This window comes from Zootoca vivipara, chromosome 4 (genome assembly GCF_965207765.1).
Source record: "Zootoca vivipara chromosome 4, rZooViv2.hap1.1, whole genome shotgun sequence".
In the NCBI taxonomy this organism is placed as follows: domain Eukaryota; kingdom Metazoa; phylum Chordata; class Lepidosauria; order Squamata; family Lacertidae; genus Zootoca; species Zootoca vivipara.
Window position 1 is genome coordinate 102,255,193 of NC_142587.1, and position 20,489 is coordinate 102,275,681.

Here is a 20,489-nt window from a genome sequence, read left to right on the forward strand (position 1 = left end):
TCAAGCATGCATTACGTTAAGTAATACTGAAGGTTTCAAATCACGTTCAAAACATGTTGCAGTGAAATATCAAAATGTACGGTGCAATGTACAGAACAATATGATTACATGTACCTACGTACCTAGTGATCAAAATATTGCTGATGTGTTAACAAAGCCTTTGACAAAGATTAAGAATAAACAGATGTGTAAAAGTTTGGGTCTGCTTGACAATGTGAGTTAAAAGGAGTTCTCTATACACATGGGTTAATTGCATCAGTGGAAACTGTGAGGGGGTATTAGAGATCTCAAAGTGCATACGTGCAAAAAGGCAGCTCTCCACTGTGGAATGTTGTTGTCCAATTGTTAAACAACTATAAACGCAGCCTTGTCAGGCAATTTATCTGCCTGCGCACAATTCCAGCTGCGTAGCAGAGAAATGTCCGGCGCGCTCCGCTGCGTGCCTCTGTTTAAAAGTCTATAAACTTTTCCTTCTGAAGTTTAGATAACAGTCTGCAGCAGCCTGTGGCAGCGGAAGTCTTATTCAGCTTTCAACACCTTTGAAATAAATCACTTTCCACTCCCTTGCTCATTAAAACAAAGAAGATTTATTAAGGCAAACAGCCCGGAGTATTTTGCTGCATCCCGGCTGAAAACTGCGACACACACAATTAAAACATACGGTGTCATGTTACAGAACACAACAGCAACAGGTACTACTTCCTGTTTCCTGTTTACATGACGTATCACAGAGCCCCTCGTGATACAGGACGACTGCTGAGCTATTAACCCTCTCAGCTCACATCCACTTCAGACAATTAACTTTGGGCAGAAAGCCAATATCTGCTCTCTCTGTGCATCGTTACAAGAGCCTTAGTAACAACTCTGTGATTGGATAAGGAGTTCCTAAAAGATAAGCTCTGTGTGGTGTTATGTGAATGAGTGAGTACAGTGTGGAGAAAAAACTGTAACAGGTGGTTGTGTGAGAGAGGGACAGAGAGGAAAGGATTTGTTTTATTTCATTTACTTTATGAAGTTTTGTACATAGCAATTTCTGGATACAGTCTGTTCAATAAATCCTGTATATAGTTATCCTGCGTCCAGACGTCTAATCATTGTACTACAGCCAGAAGCTTCCGGAAAACCTGCGCAAACTCTGCTGTGTCCAGGTGTATGTTATTCCTGGCACTAAAACTCAAATAATGATCTGTATGAATTATTTGATGGGTATTGAGATTGGCCTTTTGAATGAAGCTCTTTCCACATTCCACACACTTGTAGGGTTTCTCCCCTGAATGAATTCTCTGATGGGAAGTGAGATAGAAGCTATGAGTGAAGCTCTTTCCACATTCCACACACTGATAGGGTTTCTCCCCTGAATGAATTCTTTGATGGGAAGTGAGAGAGGAGCTCTGAGTGAAGCTCTTTCCACATTCCACACACTGATAGGGTTTCTCCCCTGAATGAACTCTTTGATGGGAAGTGCGATGGGAGCTCGTGCTGAAGCTCTTTCCACATTCCACACACTGATAGGGTTTCTCCCCTGTATGAATTCTCTGATGGGAAGTGAGATAGGAGCTATGAGTGAAGCTCTTTCCACATTCCACACACTGATAGGGTTTCTCCCCTGTATGAATTCTTTGATGGGAAGTGAGATTGAACTTCTTATTGAAGCTCTTTCCACATTCCACACACTGATAGGGTTTTCCCCCTGTATGAATTCTTTGATGGGAAGTGAGATTGGACTTGTCACTGAAGCTCTTTCCACATTCCATGCACTGATATGGTCTCTCCCCTGTATGAATTCTTTGATGGGAAGCGAGAGTGTGGCTGTGACTGAAGCTCTTTCCACATTCCATGCACTTATGTGGCTTCTCCCCTGTATGAAGTCTTTGATGGGAAGAGACATAGGAGCTCTTACATTCCAGACACTGATAGAGTTTCTTTCCAATGAGAATTCTTTGTTGGGAAGTGGAATGGGAGCTCTGACTGCAGCTCTCTCCACACTCCAAATTTTTATGTGGCTTCTCCACTCTGCAGATTTTTTCTTGGTCACCCTTGATTATGATGTCCAAATCTTCACTATCTGCAATTGAGAAAAAAAGGGATTAGAACCTCAGGAACAAATGGAGCCCCCAATTATGGAATAAAGTTCATTAAATGAGTTGTAGAGGTGGAACTGAAGGCAATTGGCTGTGTGTTCAGTACCTTTGTTTTTTTGTAATTAACCAATGCATTTATTATTGGATTCCATTGGATTATTGAATGTTGCTTTGTTTGATATAAGTTTTCATTTTAAAGTTTTTGTACTTTTTACATTGGATCAGATTGTTATTATTAATGTTTCATGTTTATGTATATGTTGGAAGCCACCCAGAGTGGCTGGGGCAACCCAGCCAGATGGACAGGGGTATAAATAATAAATTATTATAAATTATTATTATTACTATTTCTACTACTACCACTACCTGAGATTCAATAACCCTGGCTCTTCTCTGGGATGGATTTTGTTTGGCCCAGTCATGGCATCCCCTCCATCTCCAAGGTCAGGCGTCTCTTTGGTCAACCCAAGAAAACCAGATAGAAGCTACTTCTTTTTCCTAACAACTCTGAAGCTGACCTTTAAGATGACCTGGGCAGTTCAGACCAGCCCAACTGTGGTATAAAGAGGCATTACTGGAGGAATATTGTTCACAGACAAAACTGTAATTTACTGTTTATAGTGGGGGTGTTAGGTTCCTAGGTGTTGTAGAGGGCGCTGTTGAGCTCTGTGAAAATATATGAGGCTTGTCACATAGACGTATTTTTTAAAAATTTCCAGGCAGATATGGCGATCCCACAGGGAGCCTTACCCAGAGAGCCCACGATCCCATGATTCTCCTCCATGACGTCCATATGCAGAGCTCTCTGGTCAGGATCCAGCAACGCCCACTCCTCGTCTGTGAAACGAACAACGACATCTTCAAAGCACACTGGACCCTAAAAGAAAAAAGAAATGTCCTCCTCTGAGACAGCAGAAATACCGTATGATCTGCTACACAATGCTCTGTTGTTTCCTTCCTGTTTATTGCTCTGTTGTTTCAATAGGACTGCTTTGCTGCACATTTTAATTATGGGTACCTATCTTAACGCTTTCCTCTATTTCTTTGCATTGCCCAGAGATCTGTTCAAGAAAATTGGAGATATGAAAGGAACATTTCGTACAAAGATTACCATAATCAAGGACAAAAGTGGTAAGGACCTAACAGAAGCAGAAGACATCAAGAAGAGGTGGCAAGAATACACAGAGGAATTATACCAGAAAGATATGGAGGTCTCGTACACCTCAGGTAGTGTGGTTGCTGACCTTGAGCCAGACATCTTGGAGAGTGAAGTCAAATGGGCCTTAGAAAGCATTGCTAATAACAAGGCCAGTGGAAGTGATGATATTCCAGCTGAACTGTTTAAAATTTTAAAAGATGATGCTGTTAAGGTGCTACACCCAATATGCCAGCAAGTTTGGAAAACTCAGCAATGGCCAGAGGATTGGAGAAGATCAGTCTACATCCCAATTCCAAAGAAGGGCAGTGCCAAAGAATGCTGCAACTACCGCACAATTGCGCTCATTTCACACGCTAGCAAGGTTATGCTTAAAATTCTACAAGGCAGGCTTAGGCAGTATGTGGACCGAGAACTCCCAGAAGTGCAAGCTGGATTTCGAAAGGGCAGAGGAACCAGAGACCAAATAGCAAACATGCGCTGGATTATGGAGAAAGCTAGAGAGTTCCAGAAAAACGTCTACTTCTGCTTCATTGACTATGCAAAAGCCTTTGACTGTGTCGACCACAGCAAACTATGGCAAGTTCTTAAAGAAATGGGAGTGCCTGATCACCTCATCTGTCTCCTGAGAAATCTCTATGTGGGACAAGAAGCTACAGTTAGAACTGGATATGGAACAACTGATTGGTTCAAAATTGGGAAAGGAGTACGACAAGGTTGTATATTGTCTCCCTGCTTATTTAACTTATATGCAGAATTCATCATGCGAAAGGCTGGACTAGATGAATCCCAAGCCGGAATTAAGATTGCTGGAAGAAATATCAACAACCTCAGATATGCAGATGACACAACCTTGATGGCAGAAAGCGAGGAGGAATTAAAGAACCTTTTAATGAGGGTGAAAGAGGAGAGCGCAAAATATGGTCTGAAGCTCAACATCAAAAAAACCAAGATCATGGCCACTGGTCCCATCACCTCCTGGCAAATAGAAGGGGAAGAAATGGAGGCAGGGAGAGATTTTACTTTCTTGGGTTCCTTGATCACTGCAGATGGTGACAGCAGTCACGAAATTAAAAGACGCCTGCTTCTTGGGAGAAAAGCAATGACAAACCTAGACAGCATCTTAAAAAGCAGAGACATCACCTTGCCGACAAAGGTCCGTATAGTTAAAGCTATGGTTTTCCCAGTAGTGATGTATGGAAGTGAGAGTTGGACCATAAAGAAGGCTGATCGCCGAAGAATTGATGCTTTTGAATTATGGTGCTGGAGGAGACTCTTGAGAGTCCCATGGACTGCAAGAAGATCAAACCTATCCATTCTTAAGGAAATCAGCCCCGAGTGCTCCCTGGAAGGACAGATCGTGAAGCTGAGGCTCCAATACTTTGGCCACCTCATGAGAAGAGAAGAATCCTTGGAAAAGACCCTGATGTTGGGAAAGATTGAGGGCACTAGGAGAAGGGGACGACAGAGGACAAGATGGTTGGACAGTGTTCTCGAAGCTACGAACATGAGTTTGACCAAACTGCGGGAGGCAGTGCAAGACAGGAGTGCCTGGCGTGCTATGGTCCATGGGGTCACGAAGAGTCGGACACGACTAAACGACTAAACAACAACAACAATCTTAACGCTTTAATGGAATTCTCTTATTCTGCATTTTAACTATGGGTATTCGTCTTTGTGCAAATAGGTTTTCCAAGTCATTCTGCCTACGCAAGCATTCCAGTTGCCCCGATGGAAGGATCCACTTTCTCCTCTCCTCGTCTGCTGTCCTGGGGAGGTTCCCTCTGTTCGCATACACCATGGGAGACACCAGGGCTGCGTGCCCTCCCAGCCGGCTGCCGGGCATCTCCACCCTCCGGTGCAGCGTGAGATAACGACCTGGACTTCAAAAGCTTAGGCACACTGTTGTAGCAGATTCCACTTGGCAGCAAAAATGACAGGCGAGGGACGATCGTGATGGCACTATTTACAGGCTTTATTAAGCATATCTCAGGAGAGAGAGAAACATGTCTCCTCTCCTTCGTGATCAGCGCAGAAGAAAATGAAAAAGCTATACAAAAACGGAAGTGCACAGACATGTGACATACAACAGCTACATGTCTGTACCTTAAAGTGGAACTGAATTCCCAATACCCTCCCAATGCCCTAGAGCCAAACTCAAGGGGTTCATGGGGGCATGGAGAGGGGGAGGAGTGGGGGGCAGGCCCCATTTTGCAAGTGGATGGGGCTGGTTAGGTGAATCCTGGCCACTATTTGATCTCGTTTGTCCACTGCTTAGAAGCCAATTTTAGCATTCAATGATCAATATAGATGTTAAATAAACATAGTTTGGAACGCCATCTGTCTTGGATGATCTGAGATTCCTGCAATGCAGGGGGTTGGACTTGATGACCCTTGGGGTCCCTTTCAACTCTAGGATTCCATGAAAACTGCAACTACAGATGAATCCTACTGGCGATATTGAGAAGGCTGGTGTCAGAGTTATCTAGGCAGGAAATCCCACAGTTCACAGCTGGAGTTTACTCTTTCTTAGCAAGAAGACAATATTCAGAGAATTGGCTGTGTGGTTCTGTCCAATTGCATTGCCTATCAATCAATGGACTAGTTGTCTAGGTGGAAGTTTAGGTGGTTCTGTTATCTCTTCTGTCAATGTCATGCTGACTATAAGAAGCAGCCAGAAGGAGCCTTGGTTTCACTTTTTCTCTCTATATATCTACCTCTCTTCCTTCTGGTGTTCTGTACATAGTATGTGTTAAGATTAAGCTTAAGGTTAAGTGTTAAGGTTTGGACTTATAATCGGTTTAGGTAAGTTTAGGTGAAGTCTGCTGCAACTGGATTTCTTATGGACAGTGTCAATCCTGAATGTTTTGGATTTGTGACCATTATGATCATTTGCCTTCAATAGCAGTAAATCTCTGCCGGATGAAATACAATGGCCTCTGGTCTATTTTTGGGGATCCTGTAACATGTTTAGGTTGTTACTCTGCTAACTATACATTGAAATTCTGCTCTGGATCAATATTGAGTCGAATTCCATGTCAGGGTCTTCCTTCAAGAACTCAGCTGCTGAGAGTGAAGGCCCCCAGCTCCCCACAGCATTCTAAGTACCCTCCTCTCGGAGGTTCCTAGCATACAATCAAACAGTGTTCCAGAGTGCAGCCTGCCTTTGCTCCTCCTTTGTCAGACGTCTCCTGGCTCTGAGAGACAAGCAGGGAGGGTGGCTTCTGGCAGAAAGAGAGGGAGCCACCGGTGGCTCCTCCTTCTCCTGACTCACCTCTGCCTCTCGACCTCCCTCCTCCCACTTTCCTCCTTCCTCTTCTGCCTCTGATTCTGGACTGCATTCTGCCACAGAGTCTCCCAGCTCACTAAGCCGTTACGCCTTCACCTTCTGACACCTCCTCTTCCCAGGCTTCTCCCACTTCACCCTCTGACTGCCTATCCTTCTTCTCCCTTCACTTCTTGTGCTCTGGGCCATCTTCCTTTCCTGGTTCCCTTCCTGGTTCCCCGGTGGCCTCCTCCCACCATTCCTCTGTGCCCAACCAGTCCATGACATTGCTCCAGCCCTCAGCCTCTGTCCCCACAAGGCAGCTTCCCCATACCTGATCTGGTTCCACAGCCGCTGTTTCCCTTCTGCCCCCATGAAAAGACGGATCAGGAGGTCTTGCCGGCATCATTCTGTCACCTGTAAGAGAGAAAAGGTAAGCAGGATGTCAGGAGTGCCTGCTTCTCTCACAGGTGAAACAGGACACCTCTAAGTACAGGTGGGCCTTTGAGAAAGCCTTACCTGCTGGGTGCAGTTGGAGGTTTGTGCCCATTTCATATGTTAGTTGTGAAAAAATACATCTCCCCTCCTCTGAACCCTTGTTACCAACATCCCCCCCCCACAAATTATGAAAGGAACCCACAGATGAGTTGGAAAACCAACAGAATGAGACAATATGGAGAAAAACCACCTTCTTCCTTACCCAGTAGCCTCTCTCTGGTCTCCAACGGAGGCCTCTCTGCCTCACAGGAATCCATGTCCATTTCTGCAAAGAGATCCTTTCCCTGAAAGAGAAACAAGGATTCAAAACAGCGAATGGGGAGAAATATTAGAAAGAGAATGACAAAGACAGAAGCTTTAAGGGTGTTATATCTCATTCCATGGATGCTTCCTAGAAAAAGGATGGGTCATCAGTAGAGCATTATGGGAAGTTCTCTGTCCTGTTTGGACCCCCTTGGGAGTATCCAGAGGAAAGTCTCTCTCACCTGCTTTCTCTCCTCTGCCTGACTCAGGAGGAAACCTTCGGCCAGGGCCACCGCCTGGGAACTGGTCTCTGCTCCGCATTCCCTCACCCAGCTCTCCATCTCCGGGGGAAGGACAGCCAGGAACTGCTCCAAGATCACCAGGTCCAGCATCTCAGCTTTCGTGTGCCTTTCTGGCTTCAGCCACTGGTGGCAAAAGTGGTAGAGTCGGCTGCAAACCTCTCGGGGTCCTTTGGCCTCCTGGCAGCAAAACTGCCTCAACTGCTGGCTCTGCACCTCTGAGCGGAGGGTGTTCTCCTCACCCAGGATCTTCTGCACAGAGTTTTCCCAGAATCCCCCACTGCATCCAGTTTGGTTGGCATGGCCTCTTCCTGCTCCAGGGCCAGATGAGTCTTGCTCATCCATCTTGCTCTCAGGAAGCCTCTGAGAGATGGGAAGGAATCTGTCTGAATGAGAAGCTCTAGCAAATCCTACAAAACAAATACATTACTGTATTCTGTTACAAAAGTTGTAGAATATCAGGGGAAGAAAAAGGTTCCCTGAGCAAGTATGGATGAGTCTGGCTGGGAACCAGTGTAGGACTGCACCATAGCCCGGACTTTGAGCTCTCTTTCTAAAAAGGAGGAGGAGGAGGAGGAGGAGGAGGAGGAGGAGGAGGAGGAGATGTAAGCCTCTAGCCCTCCTAGAAGGGAGATTGTGGAAATTTAGAGGCAAGCAAAGGGAATTATGTGAGATGAATCAGCCTGGTGACTCCTTCCTTCCAGTCAATGCATGAAGTCAATGCAATTCCCTATTTTCAAAAAGGGGGAAAGAGAGGACCCAAACAATTACCGCCCAGTCAGCCTGACATCAATACCAGGAAAGATTCTAGAGCAGATCATTAAGCAAACAGTCTGTGAGCACCTAGAAAGAAACTCTGTGATCACTAAAAGTCAGCATGGGTTTCTGAAAAATAAGTCATGTCAGACTAATCTGATCTCATTTTTTGACAGAATTACAGGCCTGGTAGATGAAGGGAACGCTGTGGATGTAGCCTATATTGATTTCAGCAAGGCCTTTGACAAGGTGCCCCATGATATTCTTGTAAAGAAGCTGGTAAAATGTGGGCTAGACAATGCTACCATTCAGTGGATTTGTAACTGGCTGACTGACCGAACCCAAAGGGTGCTCATCAATGGCTCCTTCTCATCCTGGAGAGTAGTGACTAGTGGGGTGCCACAGGGTTCTGTCTTGGGCCCAGTCTTATTCAACATCTTTATCAATGACTTGGATTATGGGCTTGAGGGGATCCTGAGCAAGTTTGCAGATGACACCAAATTGGGAGCGGTGGCTAATACCCCAGAGGACAGGATCACACTTCAAAATGACCTTAACAGATTAGACAACTGGGCCAAAGCAAACAAGATGAATTTAAACAAGGAGAAATGTAAGGTACTACACTTGGGCCAAAAAAAAATGCAGGATGGGTGACACCTGACTTGAGAGCAGTACATGTGAAAAGGATCTAGGAGTCTTGGTAGACCACAAACTTGACATGAGTCAGCAGTGTGATGCAGCAGCTAAAAAAGCCAATGCAATTCTGGGCTGCATCAATAGGAGTATAGCATCTAGATCAAGGGAAGTAATAGTACCACTGTATTCTGCTCTGGTCAGACCTCACCTGGAGTACTGTGTCCAGTTCTGGGCACCACAGTTCAAGAAGGATACTGACAAGCTTGAACGTGTCCAGAAGAGGGCAACCAAAATGGTCAAAGGCCTGGAAACGATGCCTTATGAGGAACGACTTAGGGAGCTGGGTATGTTTAGCCTGGAGAAGAGAAGGTTAAGGGATGATATGATAGCCATGTTCAAATATATGAAAGGATGTCATATGGAGGAGGGAGAAAGGTTGTTTTCTGCTGCTCCAGAGAAGCGGACACGGAGCAATGGATTCAAACTTCAAGAAAGAAGATTCCACCTAAACATTAGGAAGAACTTCCTGACAGTAAGAGCTGTTCGGCAGTGGAATTTGCTGCCAAGGAGTGTGGTGGAGTCTCCTTCTTTGGAAGTCTTTAAGCAGAGGCTTGACAGGCATATGTCAAGAATGCTTTGATGGTGTTTCCTGCTTGGCAGGGGGTTGGACTGGATGGCCCTTGTGGTCTCTTCCAACTCTATGATTCTATTATTCTAAGTCAGAACTGATTGACAAGGGAGTCATTAGTGCCTAGTGAAAAAGGACTAGGTCTGTTGAGTCGGAATCTCCTTTCTTGTACCTTGAAGCCATGGGTTTGAATCCTACCCCCAAAGCTGGAGAAAACAAGCCTGCTCCCTCTTCCATGGGACATGGCTCTCCTCTCTCCTCTGGGTCTCCTCTTTCCCAGCTCCTCCCACCCTTCCTCCTAAAGCTTGGCTTGATCTCCTTGCTTGGCCTCCTCTGCCAATAAGGGGGTGGTAGAAGCATCAAGCTTACCATTATCCATGGTTCTTACATTCCAGGTTCCTAAGCAATATTTTTCTTTACAGCATAGGACTTTCCTTTCGCTTCCAGGCATATCTGCAACTGAGCGACCTTTCGGCTTTGGCCCAGCCGCTTCATCAGCTCTGAATCTACTTGTACTTGTCCTCCTCTCTTCCTCAGTAGCATGTTGGACGCCTTCCGACCTGAGGGGCTCATCTTCCAGCGTCATAACTTTTATATGCCTGTTGTCTTTGTCCATGGAGTTTTCTTGGCAGGGATACTGGAGTGGCTTGCCAGTTCCTTCTCCAGGTGGATCACGTTTAGTCAAAACTCTCCACTATGACCTGTCCATCTTGGGTGGCCCTGCAAGGCATAGCTCATAGCTTCTCTCAGTTATTCAAGCCCCTTCGCCACGACAAGGCATTGATCCATGAAGGGGCCAGTGGAAGTGATGATATTCCAGCTGAACTATTTAAAATTTTAAAAGATGGTGCTGTTAAGGTGCTACACCCAATATGTCAGCAAGTTTGGAAAACTCAGCAATGGCCAGAGGATTGGAGAAGATCAGTCTACATCCCAATTCCAAAGAAGGGCAGTGCCAAAGAATGCTCCAACTACCGCACAATTGCGCTCATTTCACACGCTAGCAAGGTTATGCTTAAAATTCTACAAGGCAGGCTTAGGCAGTATGTGGACCGAGAACTCCCAGAAGTGCAAGCTGGATTTCGAAGGGGCAGAGGAACCAGAGACCAAATAGCAAACATGCACTGGATTATGGAGAAAGCTAGAGAGTTCCAGAAAAACGTCTACTTCTGCTTCATTGACTATGCAAAAGCCTTTGACTGTGTCGACCACAGCAAACTATGGCAAGTTCTTAAAGAAATGGGAGTGCCTGATCACCTCATCTGTCTCCTGAGAAATCTCTATGTGGGACAAGAAGCTACAGTTAGAACTGGATATGGAACAACTGATTGGTTCAAAATTGGGAAAGGAGTACGACAAGGTTGTATATTGTCTCCCTGCTTATTTAACTTATATGCAGAATTCATCATGCGAAAAGCTGGACTAGATGAATCCCAAGCCGGAATTAAGATTGCCGGAAGAAATATCAACAACCTCAGGTATGCAGATGACACAACCTTGATGGCAGAAAGTGAGGAGGAATTAAAGAACCTTTTAATGAGGGTGAAAGAGGAGAGCGCAAAATATGGTCTGAAGCTCAACATCAAAAAAACCAAGATCATGGCCACTGGTCCCATCACCTCCTGGCAAATAGAAGGGGAAGAAATGGAGGCAGGGAGAGATTTTATTTTCTTGGGCTCCTTGATCACTGCAGATGGTGACAGCAGTCACGAAATTAAAAGACTTCTGCTTCTTGGGAGAAAAGCAATGACAAACCTAGACAGCATCTTAAAAAGCAGAGACATCACCTTGCCGACAAAGGTCCGTATAGTTAAAGCTATGGTTTTCCCAGTAGTGATGTATGGAAGTGAGAGCTGGACCACAATGAAGGCTGATCGCCGAAGAATTGATGCTTTTGAATTATGGTGCTGGAGGAGACTCTTGAGAGTCCCATGGACTGCAAGAAGATCAAACCTATCCATTCTGAAGGAAATCAGCCCTGAGGGCTCACTGGAAGGACAGATCGTGAAGCTGAGGCTCCAATACTTTGGCCACCTCATGAGAAGAGAAGAATCCTTGGAAAAGACCCTGATGTTGGGAAAGATTGAGGGCACTAGGAGAAGGGGACGACAGAGGACAAGATGGTTGGACAGTGTTCTCGAAGCTACGAACATGAGTTTGACCAAACTGCGGGAGGCAGTGCAAGACAGGAGTGCCTGGCGTGCTATGGTCCATGGGGTCACGAAGAGTCGGACACGACTTAATGACTAAACAACAAGAAGCATCCAGAAAGAAGAGAAAGGAAGAGGTTTTTGAGCAACCTTTCCTACATGTTTCCTCTCTTGTACAATGACGCTGGCCCATGTCACACAGAGCAAAAGTCCTACTGATAACCTGATTTAAAGAAGCTAGATTTCTATCTGCTAGATTTCCCAGGGGGCTCTGAATAACCTCCCCCCTCCCGCCGCCAAAAAAAAGATTGGGAAGCTCTGATCTCACAGGAGACAGTTCCTCCGCCCTCGCCCCTCCCTGGCAGGACCCCCTCCCCCCAGACTCCCCCCCACATGAGCCCCCCTCCACTCCCTGCATCCCTGCGACCCCCACCTTCCCCCCACTGCACCCTCTGGGGGGAGGAAGAAGAGACTCACCAGATCCCCGTGGAGGAAGGAGGGCAAAGCAGCTTTTGCAGGAGAGGAAAGCAACCCCCCTGCCCCCCCTTGCAGGAAGTGGAGGGAGGGGCTTTTCCTCCGGAGGACCTGCCCCCCCCGTGACTTCCTGTCCTCTCTAGGAATGCAGCTCAGTTCCCCTTAACCCTTGCAAAGCCGAGTCGTCCCCCCCCCCGCTCAGCCCTCTCTGCGTTTTCTTTCGTGCATTGCACAATCCCAGAGATGCTTTTCTTGGAGGGAGGGGACCCTCTTGGTTGGTCTCTGATCTGCTCCCTCCCTTGGCCAGAAACTGGAGGAAGAGGTTGCAGGGAAAAGGAGTTTGCAGGAAGCAAGGAACCTCATCCTAGAATGGGAGGAATAGAAGGGAACCCTAAGGGTCATCTATTCCAACCCCCTGCAAGGCAGAAATCTCAGCTAAATCATTCAACCTCTGCTCAAAACCTCCAAGGAAGGAGAGTCCTCTGGGTCCATTATTTTGGGTGCTCCCCTCTAGAGCAGGATAAAAGAAGCTGGCTCCCTCTTCCATGGGTCAGCCCTCCAGATCTTGAGAGTTGGTCTCTCATGTCTCCCTCCATCCAGATCTCAGCTGAGGGAGGAAGAGGAAGATGCGCTGTTCCTTCCTCTCCTGGGACTGCACATTGCTGAGCTGGGGAGCCGGGTTGCCAAATGCAGGGAAGGGCACATTTTGAATGCCGTTTTGGAATATTTGGCCCATTAAGTGAGGCGGGGAATCCCTCAAGGGATGGAGCAGCAGCTGATTTGCCCCCTGTGCTGTGACCCCCTCCTCTCAGCTGAGCAGGTGCCATGGGGGGGACCTCAGAGGGGCTGATAAGGGGCTCCCAGGTAGGACTGCTGGAGTCAGAATGGGAGAGCCTTCAAGGTGCCACACAGGACTCTTAGCAAGCCCCTCCCCATCCAAACAAAATCACCCTGTGATAATCTTCTAGCTGGGTTTCTTTCCCCTTCAGAGACAAAAGGGGGGAGACAACAGGAGCCTCCTCCTTGCCAAGCCATTCCCATGGGAGAGAGTTGCTGGAAGCAGGGGTGGGACCTGTTGGCCGTGAATATTTTGATTGGCTACGCGGATGAGATGGGCAGAAGCATCTCAGCCAGTGGAGAGGCAGTCATATTGACGACTTCTTCTTCTTTGGCGATAGTAAGATTGTCTTCCATAAACACGGTTTTAACAATGAGTCCCTGGGTGACTGTGGAGTTTAATTCTGGATCCACACGTCCTTCCACAGTGGGGACATTGGTTTCTGGGAGGGAGTTGATCATGGTGTCGATTTGCCCCCTGTGCCATTGAGTTGGATTTGTGGCGCTGCAAAAGGGTTATTTTGTGCTTGTTGGTGCAGCACTTTGGTTTTTTGGATGTTGAGTGATAGGCCAAGCTTTTCATAAGCATCTGCAAAGATATTTAGGATGGTTTGGAGGTCATAATCTGAGCATGTGCACATTACGTTGTCATCAGAATACTGAAGCTCTATGACAGAAGTTATGGTAACCTCCCTCCTTGCTTCCAGCCTGCTCACATTTATGGGTTGTGGACTCTCCATCTTTGGCGGTCTTCACATACCCGTCAACTGTCCTGCTACGAGCCTGACATCCTGGAATGACAAAAGCCACTCTGGCTTATGATTGGCTCCCAGGATGTCCTTTTCTGTCTCCCTTGAAAGTGTGACCCCAAAAGACGCCCATTTTGGGGAGTCCTTGCTCTCGCGTGAGTTATGTGACTCATTCAGGAGTGTGGCCCCAAAAGCCACGCGTCTCAATTTCTCTATGCAACATGTTGGAGGGTGTGCAGAGCTTGGGTGGACAACTCTCTAATTCTATGGCTGTGGGTGACAGGAGAAGGACTGAATCATAGAATCATAGAGTTGGGAGAGACCACAAGGGCCATCCAGTCCAACCCCCTGCCAAGCAGGAAACACCATCTGGACTATGTCCAAACCTTGGGAGGGCCAGCAGAGGAGCCTCCCTTGGATGAATCACCCCACCCCCCTCGTGGCCTTAAAAACAGGTGAGCAGCGAGTCTTCCATCAAGTTTTAAAAGGAGTGCTGCATTATTAGGCTGTCTCGCAGTATGCTTTTTATTATACTTTTTATTATGTTTTTATCATTGTTGTTCTGTAATGTTATTTTAATGTTGTACACCGCCCTGGGATCTTCTGATGAAGGGTGGTATATAAATTGAATAAACACTATGATGATGATGATGATGATGATTTCTCCAGAACTGTAAGTTCCTTGTTTGATGATGTTTTTATGTTATAAAGGGCTCAGAGTTCTGCATTCTGGAGTGCCAAGCCTTTTTGAGAGAACTGCTGTGGAGCTGAGATGAAGGAGGAGAGACCATTTCCTCTCCACCCAGCAAAATTGTGGAACTCCAGGAAGACACAAACTGAAATACAGTGCTCTATTTTATTAATATTTTTAAAATAAATCGTGCTTATGTTATATTATGTTATGATGTATTGTAATTTTCATAAAATGTATACACTGCTTGATTGTAAACACACACCTTCAAAATGTTTTAATCTATATATATATAAATGTAAAAATCTTGAAAGTGTCGGCCGCACTTTTCTCCGTAACCGCTTGACCGATCGTCCTGAAATATTGACACAATGATCCAGGCCACTTCCCGGGGGTTGTTGGGGACAAAAACCCCTCAAATTTCGCATCTGGGCAGGTAGAAACCTGGTTTTCCACCAAGTCAAACAGCGCCCTCAAGTGGCATTGTACCCTACTCCACCCCTCCTTTCATGTGAAATCTAAGCCACACCCACAAACCAAATGACATCATCAACCAAGCAACTGAAACCACCAAGGTGGCCCTAGGCCTTTGTGTTATGTAGGCCCCTGCTGACAGGCCCTCACTAGGCCCCGGGGGGGGATAACCCACAGCAATGCACTTGGGGGCATGGCAAGGGGTTTTTACTTTACAATTTAGCACCACTACCCCCCCAAATCCCCCCCGCAAATAACCACAAGACAAAAATAAATACCATTCTTCAAAACGTCATGAGATACACCGGTCACGGGGGGGGGGCAAACAGAATAGATCATGGATCGAGACACGTGGGGGCAGTCACAGGGATTAGCCACAACAACGCGCCACACCCACAAATCCCACCTCTGCCACGAGATCCTGTAAAACAGGGGGACTCTGAGGCTCAGGGGGATCTGAAGGGGGCCTATTACCAGACAACCCACAGAGTCAGGCCAGGACCAAGGAATGGAGATACAGGGCGGAGGCCTCGGGTCACATTTTAATACTACCCCAAGCCAAGGCCTTGCCTCTACTTTACAGCCTAAAGACTAGGCCTCAGCTCCATTTTACAGACTAGGCCTCAGCTCTACAGCCCTTTAAATACTATCCCGAATGGAGCCCTGGGTGGGAGGTGGGGGCTAGGAGGAGCCCAAACAGGTCATGGGCTGACGTAGGGTGGGGGGAGCAACTGTCCAACAACCACCAAAACAGCCATTCCACCCCCAAAGCCCAAGCCCAAAGCCTCTCCCGGCGTCTGCATTAATAAACGCCTGGCAGCATTAGGCAGTCGTTCATCATTTCTCCTAACACGCACTTGGGGGCACAGCGAGGGGTTTTCGCTTTATAATTTAGTGGGCATTGTGTCACATGCGAGGCTCCGGTGGCCATTTTAAGTAAGGGCAGTCGTGCCCCTTTTAACCTAGGCTTTAAGATATATACTACAACTGATTGTAAGCCTCTGTGTCTTTTTTTAAAACAACAACAACAACCACCATGCACTTTCTCTCCCCAGTTTAAGTCCTCAGATATTTGCAGTGGCCACCCCCCACCCCATTTACAATCCCCTACCTTCCCCTTGCCACTTCCTGGGTTTTTTTTATGGAACTGAACAACTTGGGTGCTTCAGAATGCACCTTCTGTTGCCAGGCCCTTGCAGGGCCTGGGCCAGGTAGATAATGTGGCCCTGTTTTTAACCCTTTTGTTATTTTTTCATTTTACTGATTGTGAATATGCTGACCGAGGCCCCCTTTAGATTTGGAGGCCTGCGCCAAGTGGCCCATATGACCCCCCTCCTTCTGTCTGGGCCTGTCTGTTGCTACGGGGCTGTGGGACTTCGTTATTTGACAACCCACCCACCCCGGTCTGGATTTTTAAAGTAGTTCTCTGCGTCCCAGGGCGCATCATCACCCCCGATCCTTAATCTAAATATATAGAAATGCTCACCATGCGTGTGCAGGGGCCAGTGTATGGAGATACAGGGGGGAGGGGACAACAGAGGGCTCAGACAAAAGAAAATACTGGGAAATGGAACCCAGAAACTGACATTTCCTTCTCCAAGGGTGGGGGCCAATGTAGGAAGATACCGGGGGTAGGGGCCAACACTCCCCAGGGACAACAGAAGGCTCAGACAAAAGTGCATGCTGGGAAATAGAACCTAGAAGCTGTTAATTTCTTTTCGAAGGGTGGGGGCCAAGGTATGGAGATACAGGGGGGAGGGGCCAACACTCTCCAGGGACAAAAGAGGGAAGGGTATCCTACCGAAACAAAGGGATGAGCTGGGGTGGAGGCAGGAGGGGCAGGATATGTCATGGATCGGGACAGGGTGGGGGGGATCACAGGAAAGAACCACAGCAACGCGTGGCCAGGTCAGCTAGTAAAACATATAAAATTAAATTATTGCTAATACAAACTAAGAATCGACAACTTCCAAAAAATGAGGTTTGGAACCGTAAGGCGACATAAAACTATGAGCTCTCCTTAAAGAAGCTTTTCTGCTATTGTAACTGTATTGGGAGACTCCTAAGGAATCCAGGCTGTTTACTTGGTTCACATGGGGATCAAGGGCAGCCTAGAAGATCCTGACTTGCACCACATCCAGAGCTCTGGCATCCTAGGGTGAGCGTGTTGAGAAGGAGGAGCTTTGTGTAGGGCATAACTGCCAAGTCTCCTGCTGAAGAATGTGGGACCAGCAGCGGCGTGGCACCGGAAGTCGCTTCTACGCATGTCTGGGGTGAAAATGAAGATGGATATTGAGAAATTAATTAAAGGTAATGAATATTGGATGATTATTATAGATTAAGAATAATGGATATTGTTTATGAATTAAAGGAAGATAAAACTGTGTAAGTGTTACCGGTAGAAAAGGGTTTAAGATATAATATGAAAATTGCTAAGGATGAATTGAAAATGGACCCAATGAGGGGGAATTGAGGAAGTCCACAATGTTAAGTGACAAGAAATAATGTTGTTATAGTTATTTTCTATGTAGTTTTTTTAGTCTTCTTTTTTGTATCTTTTGTATTTTTCCTTTTAGAAAATGAATAAAGATTATTTGAAAAAAATAAACTAAATGTCACAGGATTAAACACGGTTCTACAGGCACAGCTTCTCTTAAACTCCCTCCTCTCAAAATCAGTTGTTTTAAAAAATCATCTTTATTGAAAATTATATCAAAACATACCAATCAAACCAAATCATAAACAACCAAATATTCTAACAGAAACAAAGAAATCAAACAAAACAAACCAACATACCTACATTCACCCCTCGATCCTATCCAATTCTTAAACAAGGAAAGTTTTATTTACAAAAAAAAAAAAGGATGGTGAAAGAAAGTTGGGTCAGGATATGTGTCCTTTCAGGTAGAAGTTAACTTTTACTTAGACCTCCAGCTTCACTCCCGTCTGAATACTCTTTCCAGACCCTCAACATGGTCTTCCTATCTCAGCTATGACTGTTACTAGAGGATTAGCTGGCTCACTTCATGAAATTAAAAGCTTGCTCCTTCAAAGTATGAGAGTTCAAAACTGTGATAAAAAGGAAAAAAAAAGAGCAAAGGGAGAAAAATTTTGTTGTTCTCAAAGGACAAGAGAACAACAGGTGGTCAATAAAGGAGAAATAAAATAAAATAAAGACAACAGTGGGAGAGACATTGGGAATAACAAATAAAAAATATTTAATTGGAAAGAAAAATATTCTAACAGAAAAAAACTTGGCTGGACAAAAGAAACGACCCAAACTAAAAGGGGGTCCACCTAAGGAGATGCCAATATAGCAGACATCCTGGTGGAATTAGGAAAAGATTTACAAAATAACACCAAAAAAGATGGGCAAATGTACAACAGAGATCAAAACACTATCCAGGAAAACTAATGGTTTGGAAAAATCAGTCCAAGCTTTGGAGGAGGGTGTTAAGAGAAATTAAGAAGAGAACTGAGGGATTAAAGGGGGTCAAGAAAGAATGGGAAAACAGGGATAGCCACAGTAAGAGAAACCCAGGAAGACATAATCAATAATATTGCACTTCTGGGAGCAAAACAACACAACACAACATTATATTTGAGAGGTATTCCAGAGCAACGGAATGAACAAATGGGGGTTAAAAGGAAACATGGAAATTGAGGATAGGAAGTCAAGGAATTCTGATTTTTTGTTAATTATTTAAATTCTGTGGAAGGAAACTTTCTTCTTTGTTGTATCGTTTTTAGCTCATCTTTTACTGCTCCAGAGGGTAGGACACGAACCAATGGCTTCAAGTTAAAAAAAGAAGACTCTGACTAAACATGTGGAGGAACTTTTTGACAGCAAGAGCTGTTAGTGGATTGGACTCCCTTGGAAGTGCTGGAATTTTTGATGTATCTAAAAAACGATGCGATACCAACACGGCCATTGCAACAGAATAACTCGTTTTATAACGAAAAGGGATAACAACGATATAGTATAAAAGGACGACATGATGATAAAGAATTTAAGAAGTCTAAGTCCTGTTTTATAATATGCTTTTGTTTATTTTCGGATAGAGTTTAAGGGAGAGATAGAATGGAAAAGTTTAAGAACCAGGATTATTTAACTTAGCTTCCTCTGCTGGGAACAGAGGACTAAGAAATCGGTATACAAATTTTTCTTTCTTTCTATTATTGATGTAATAACTTATAAATGATCAAGAACTAATTTCAAGGATATGAATATTAGTATTGTATGGTAATGGAATGTAGGTATTTGTTTAAGGTTTTTTTTGTATGTTTATATTGTATGCTTGTACTGTATGTTTGCATGTATGCACCGTACGTTTGTATGTATATCCGCTATGTTAAAAGCTCGTAGTAAACTTAATTAAATAATTTAAAAAAGGAAGTCCTGGAATTTCCATCTTTTGAGGTTTTCAAGTGAAGTTGGATGGCCATCTGTCATGGATGCTTTACTTGCTATTCCTGCATCACATGGGGTGGACTAGATGACACAAGGGATCACACCCAGCTCCACAATTCTACGATTCTGTGATTCTCCTCTGTATGAATTCTTTGATGGGAAGTGAGATCGTAACTCCTCCTGAAGCTCCTTCCACATTCCAAGCACTGATACGGTTTCTCCCCTGTATGAATTATTTGATGGGAAATGAGATGAGAGCTCGTACTGAAGCTCTTTCCACATTCCATACACTGATAGGGCTTCTCACCTGTGTGAATTCTTTGATGGGAATTGAGATTGGCCTTGTCATTGAAGCTCTTCCCACATTCTATGCATTTATATGGTTTCTCCCCTGTATGAATTCTTTGATGGGAAGAGAGATAGGAGCTCTTACTGAAGCTCTTTCCACATTCCATACACTGATAGGGTTTCTCCCCTGAATGAACTCTTTGATGGGTATTGAAATTGGACTTTTGATAGAAGCTCTTTCCACATTCCACACACTGATAGGGTTTCTCCCCTGTGTGAATTCTTTGATGGGTATTGAAATTGGACTTTTGATAGAAGCTCTTTCCACATTCCACACACTGATAGGGTTTCTCCCCTGTGTGAATTCTTTGATGGGTATTCAGATTGGCCTTTTGATAGAAGCTCTTTCCACATTCCACACACTGATATGGTTTCTTTCCAATGAGGTTTCGTTGATGGGAAGTGGAATGGAAGCTCTGACTGCAGCTCTTTCCACACTCCAAATTTTTATGTGGCTTCTCCACTCTACAGATTTTGTTGTGGTCACCTTTGTTATTGATTTCCAATTCATCCCAATCTGAAATGGAGAGAGAAAGGGATGAGAGTCTCAGGAACAAATGGAGTCCCCAATTATGGAATAATGCTCATTAAATTGGTTGTAGAGAAGGCAATTGGCTGTGTGTTCATTACCTTTTTATCTGTAACTAGCTGGCCCTGCCACACATTGCTGTGGCATTGTTTGGTAAATGGCGGGTCAGAGTCCCCCTTCAGATTCCCCAGACCGTCAGAGTCCCCCCTGTGTTATGTTTAGATAGGGGAATACCTGTGTCTCCCCACACTCTGTAGCGACCCA

At 45.3% G+C, this 20,489-nt stretch overlaps 3 protein-coding genes across 5 annotated transcripts in view; 1 reads left to right on the plus strand and 2 right to left on the minus strand.

The window, feature by feature from the left end:
• Positions 1–20,489, minus strand: part of LOC132592062 (uncharacterized) — a 295,543-nt gene that overhangs the window by 269,332 nt on the left and 5,722 nt on the right.
• LOC148686099 (uncharacterized) overlaps positions 1–20,489 on the plus strand; it is a 580,325-nt gene that overhangs the window by 110,516 nt on the left and 449,320 nt on the right. The window lies entirely within an intron of this gene.
• Positions 569–12,265, minus strand: LOC132592059 (uncharacterized). 3 transcript variants are annotated; one of them, XM_088668924.1, is made up of 7 exons: positions 12,190–12,261; positions 9,932–10,387; positions 7,486–7,952; positions 7,203–7,278; positions 6,837–6,919; positions 2,832–2,958; positions 569–2,065 (listed from the first exon to the last, which is right to left on the minus strand). In XM_088668924.1, the coding sequence occupies exons 2-7, from the start codon at positions 10,176–10,178 to the stop codon at positions 1,092–1,094; spliced, it is 1,974 nt and encodes a 657-aa protein (XP_088525050.1). In that variant the 5' UTR covers positions 10,179–10,387; positions 12,190–12,261; the 3' UTR covers positions 569–1,091. The 3 variants fall into 3 exon arrangements, with proteins under 3 accessions (XP_088525050.1, XP_088525049.1, XP_060130113.1); XM_088668923.1 differs by having other exon boundaries at positions 7,203–7,284; XM_060274130.2 differs by lacking the exon at positions 9,932–10,387 and having other exon boundaries at positions 7,203–7,284; positions 12,190–12,265.

Excerpts from the sequence above, each read along its gene's own strand:
- LOC132592059 (XM_088668923.1), bottom strand. The coding sequence starts at position 10,178 with ATGGACAAAGACAACAGGCATATAAAAGTTATGACGCTGGAAGATGAG. Across the intron at positions 6,920-7,202 it reads GACCAGAGAGAGGCTACTGG|GTGACAGAATGATGCCGGCA; the intron begins GTAAGGAAGAAG and ends TCTCTCTTACAG. Across the intron at positions 2,959-6,836 it reads CGGCTGTGGAACCAGATCAG|GGTCCAGTGTGCTTTGAAGA; the intron begins GTATGGGGAAGC and ends TTTTTCTTTTAG.